Source organism: Epargyreus clarus, unplaced genomic scaffold (genome assembly GCF_041222505.1).
Source record: "Epargyreus clarus isolate Ecla_fem2 unplaced genomic scaffold, WU_Ecla_fem_2.2 ptg000034l, whole genome shotgun sequence".
Classification (NCBI taxonomy): domain Eukaryota; kingdom Metazoa; phylum Arthropoda; class Insecta; order Lepidoptera; family Hesperiidae; genus Epargyreus; species Epargyreus clarus.
Window position 1 is genome coordinate 5,807,828 of NW_027332239.1, and position 5,370 is coordinate 5,813,197.

Below are 5,370 nucleotides of genomic sequence, written 5' to 3' on the forward strand. Positions count from 1 at the left end.
TATTTTGATTTGATTTTGACTTCCCAAAGGAAGAGAGGTTATCTATTCGACACACACACACACACATATATATATATTTAATACATAAAGTGCCTTTTATAACTCGTGCAAAAATTTTATAATTCGGTTTAAAATCTTACTGATAAAGTCTAACTACGTAGAGTGCCAGGCGGAGTCGAGTGTATAAAGCCACTACTTTATCATGTGAAGTGACAGTCAATTATGAGTAGTTCTATCACAAGTTATTCAGAGTTTTGCGAGCCGTGGGTGCACACGGCACACGTTCATTACCTCTGTGATCGACGGCGTATAAATCTTGCCGGCCTTCGCAGCCGTATACAGTGTCAGTCTATACCGATAGAGGTAACTGAAAGTGCGTACAATAAAATAATAACTTAAGTGTTACTTCAATTATATCAATGGCTCCCGTTGAAAATGAAATCAAAGCTTCCGCTTTGGAACTCATCGGCAATACTCCGATCGTCGCCCTGGATCGGTTGCATCCGGGCCCCGGGCGTATTTTGGTAAAATGCGAATTCATGAATCCAGGCGCATCTGTCAAGTGCCGGTCTTCATTACACATGTTGCAAGAAGCTCGCAAGACCGGCGAATTGAAGCCTGGTGAACCGGTCTTGGAAGTGACTTCTGGGAATCAGGGCTGCGGTCTTGCTATCGTCTGCGCTGTTTTAGGACATCCACTCACGCTGACCATGTCTCAAGGGAACAGCAAACAGCGAGCGGTGCACATGGAAGCGCTCGGTGCTAAATGTGTGAGGGTTCCACAAGTCGAAGGTACATATGGAAACGTAACCCTTGCCGACGTGATGGCTGCTGAATCGGAGGGCTTAAAAATAGTAGAACAGACGGGTGCGTACTATGTGAACCAATTCAATAATGAGCGGAATTGCGAATCTCATTACAACACTACCGGGCCAGAGATTTGGCGTCAAACTGGGCATCACGTTGACGTTTTTATTGCGACAGTCGGTACAGCTGGTACGTTTATGGGAACTGCGAAATATTTAAAGGAGAAGAATCCTAATATAAAGACATACGTAGTAGAGCCAGAAGGGTCGCAGCCGATCAGGGGATTACCAATCACGAAACCATTGCATCTACTCCAAGGCTCGGGATATGCGTGCATTCCGAATTTATTCAAGTTTGACTACATGGATGGAACTCTCAGCGTAACAGACGAAGAAGCAGTAGAATACAAGAAACTGATCGGAGAAAAGGAAGGGCTATATGTGGGGTATACTAGTGGGGCTAATGTCGCCGCGGCCGTAAAGCTTTTGAAGTCAGGTACAATACCTGAAGATTCTTGGGTGGTTACAATGCTTAACGATACTGGGTTGAAATATTCGTAAAGTAAGTACATTTTACATGTAACTTATGTTACCATAATATGTGTAAAGACACTAAGGAAGTGTTTAGGAATTTGTTTATGTCTTTACACGTATATGTAAGCGATAGCGCGTTTGATAAATGTTATTTTTTTAGGATTTTGTTTTTTTATACCATCTATTCAGATTATATTCGTATTATCGAGGCGAAGGTTTGTCAGAAGGGTCAGTAAGACGCCGTGATAGTAAGGTATACTGTTGAATTAATGTACCTATATTCATAATGATCTAACTGCACATTTTGCTCCTAATACCTTGCTATGTAGTCAAGTCATAATAATAATAAGTATTAATTAAATAATCAAAATAATAAGTCAGTTTTGATTTGGACTCAAAAAATGTATTTCTTCACTTGTATATATATTTTTAAAATAGTAGGTACCTATTATGTCAATAGTGCCTATTTAATTTATAATATTATATTTGTACTATTATAATATTAAAATACTGATATTTAAAGTATGTGAATAAATTATTTATGTGTTTAATTCATTGCGAATTTAATACATAATGTTTATATTTTTGCATAACTTTAGAATTTTAGAGTTTAAACTATAATAATGGTATTTTTCATATTATTCATAGTGTTTTATGATAATGTTCTTGGTATTTATTTATAGTGTTGTAGAACTCAATACTTATTGTTAAATTTTGATTGCATCCATGGTATACCTAGTTCAAAATTATATTTTTGGAAAAAAAATTTGGTTTCCTAATTATTTATTTATTTTTTCACAAAAATATCATGCATTTTTACCATTAGTCTTAAGCTAAAACGATAAAATTATCAGGCGTGACATCTTATCGTCTCGTCGAGTTTTTTTTTTATAATAATATAAGAGTAGCAGACGAGCATGCAGTCCACCTGATGGTAAGTGGCTACTGCCGCCCATGGACATCTGTAATCAACCCCAGATAGGATTATATATTCCTACCTGAGGTCGGCCATAGATGCGCCGCTACCCCTAAGGACTAAGCTGGAACGCCTCGCAAAAGTCTGTCTCGCTTACCACACCCTTCAAACCGGAACACAGCAGCGCCTAACACTGCTGTTATTAGGTAGAAATAGGTGTGGCGGTGGTGCCGCCGGAGTAGAACCACAAAGGGTTCTACCACCTTCACAGTTTTCTGAGCCATTCGGTTTTTAAACGGGAATTGTAGCCGACTAAGGGCATCTATGCGGTAGATAAGAACCTTGGATTATCGTAGACGTAATGTCTAAATGTACATTACATCTAAGATAAGCTACGCCACGTTAGCTATGTAGGTACTTATTCGTAGTAAATAGTGAAATTCACGCTTAAGTTCTTTGAATGTGGTCTGAATTGCTATCTTGTGGCAAGCAATGGTACAAATCTTTTATCAGTAAGTATACAATAACTTATACAAAGACTGAATTTGCCATTCATTTTTACTACATCGATAATCGAAGCCGGAGGTTTCTACATATACATGACTAAAACACTTGAAGAGTCGAAATTGCATCATTCAAATACATGTAATATAGAACTTAAACTCTCTAATAACCAAATTATGTAAATTCGACACAGCCGTCGATTTCTGCTTAGGGCTATACAATCCTCACAAATATTTAACATCTCTGAGACCGAAACAAGCTGAAATAAAAGTAAAAGTTCTAAACGCCGATATCACCTTAAGGCCCGGCCAAACAGAACGCGTATTTTAGTGCCGCGTTAGGCGTTAGCGCTAAAACAAAATACTGACGCCGCGGTCTAGCGCCGAGTTGTGTTATATAGCCCTGAATATAGAAATGAATAGTCTCCATAGAAAATTGCATGACTACATCTGCTCGCAACAACTTCAGAGCGGACTAGCAGTTTGGTGCGGTCTATAGTGAGTTACTACTAAGCGGTCACACAGAACGCGTACGCGTACGCTTGTCGCGGCGTTCGGCGTCCTTGTCACCGGGAGTTGTATTATTTTACAGATTTGCGTACAAGCGTCATTACAAGGGAAAAGTTACGCGTGCGTACGAATACGTGTGTACGCCAACGCGCTCTGTTTGTCTGCTTACTGCTAACTCAGTAGAATGCAACTCAGCGGAGTTAGGATTTACTTCTAGCGCTGACGTCCTAGCGCGGCGCTAGAATACGCGTTCTGTGTGGCGAGGCCTTTATTCCGTTTTTGCGAACCAATTATAAGGTCTGAACACCTGCCTGTCCTGGAGACAAGGGCTTGACTGACTCATGCATATTTAGGACTGCATTTTTGGACCGCAACCTTGTGGGGCGATCCAATCTGTAGACCTTGTTATAGTGTGTTGCCAGCCTAAACCCGTTCTACGAGTTTATTGCATGATTTGTGACCTTTGTTGAATATATTACTCTCCTAACCTATATTTAGATATTTTATGTAGAAGGAGATGTTATGTTAAAGTTATTTAATTTCAGCGGCATCATCACTCCTCTGCCTTATGGTATCAAGTGCCGTGGAATATACTGGAACGAAAGGAGTGTAAACCAGACTTATATCTAATTAATAATATCACGTTACCGATGCTATCATTTTAGTTGGTAGAAAAAATATTATAAAAAACATCCGGCTACTTCTAAATGCCGTTCCTACAATGTCGACAAATCCAACGACAGTTCATATTATGTTAAAATCTATCAAGCTGTTTAGGGTGTAGAGTGTAGAGCATGCTCAAAGAATGTGATACACGTAATTACATACATACCTACCTAAATAGGCTCGAAAAACATTACCTTCCGTATTTGTGTAAAATGGCTGCGAATTTCATACACTTATATATGTATACGTATCTATTCAAGGTATCACTTGGTTTTGTCGTAATACTTTTGTCTGATAATTTTTAGGGTTCCGTACCCAAAGGGTTTAAACGGAACCCTATTACTAAGCCTCCGGTGTCTGTCCGTCTGTCACGCGGCTCTATCTCCTAAACAGTAATAGATATATACTTGAAAATTTTACAGAGCATGTATGTTGATTACCGATCAATATAACAATGAATACTAAAAAGTAAAAAAAACTTAAAATAAATGTGGGTCGCCATACAAGAAACCACGTTTTTAGCTTTATCTATTGAAGCGTAATAGGTAGCCAGTTCAAAAGTTCACAGTGTATTTACTTTTATATCTGCTTCAATAACAAATACTGATAATAATCAATAAATGAAAATTGGGTGGTACAGAACCTTCAGTATGCGAGCTCGATTCGCACTTGGCATATTAGTGATGTTTTGTCATGACTCATGAGTTCATAACACTTACGACACTACTTGTTGATAAGTGTATTATAAGAACAAAGTTGTTTTGTATGACCTCTTTAAGTAATGATTGTGTAAGGTATAATTTTAAATATACAATAAAATAATATCCTGTTTACGAGCGTAAAATGTACCCAGTAGCATTGTAAGATAACAAAGAACGGGGCGTCCTGAATGTCCTGACACAGGGAAAATACATAAAAATAATTAATCATTTACATTTACTTAAATGGATGCTTCAATACTAACTCATATGTACAATTTGTTAACCTAATAAAGTATTTTGATTTCCTATTTTATTTTAGAGGAAAAAGGATTTTTGGTCATCGACCAAACTTTTTTGTATAATATAGGAGTAGCAGAACGGGCATGCAGTTCACTTTATGGTAAGTGACTACTGCCGCCCATGGACATCTGTAATTAATCCCAGATAGGATTAGATATTCCTACCTGAAATCAGCCACAAATACGCCGCCACCCCTGACTAGGAGGGGACGAGGACTAAGTTAGAACGCCTCGAAAAAATACACCTTTCAAACCAGAACACAGTAGCGCTTAACACTGCTGTTATTAAACAAAAAAAGGTGGGGCGATGGTGCCGCCGGAGTCAAACCACAAAAGGTTCTACCACCTTCAAAGCAGAATCTGCAGAACTGCAGTAACGGCTAGGCTTAAATTTGCTGTAATTTTTTTATTGTTTAATTTAACGATGAAGCAGAC

The 5,370-nt window shown here is 38.3% G+C and overlaps 1 protein-coding gene across 1 annotated transcript; it reads left to right on the plus strand.

The window, feature by feature from the left end:
• The first annotated feature begins 208 nt into the window (after nucleotides 1-208).
• On the plus strand, nucleotides 209-2,063 carry LOC140756041 (cysteine synthase). Its single transcript, XM_073091437.1, has one exon. It carries the CDS (start codon nucleotides 420-422, stop codon nucleotides 1,365-1,367), a length of 948 nt encoding a protein of 315 aa, XP_072947538.1. The 5' UTR covers nucleotides 209-419; the 3' UTR covers nucleotides 1,368-2,063.
• Nucleotides 2,064-5,370: the final 3,307 nt, after the last annotated feature.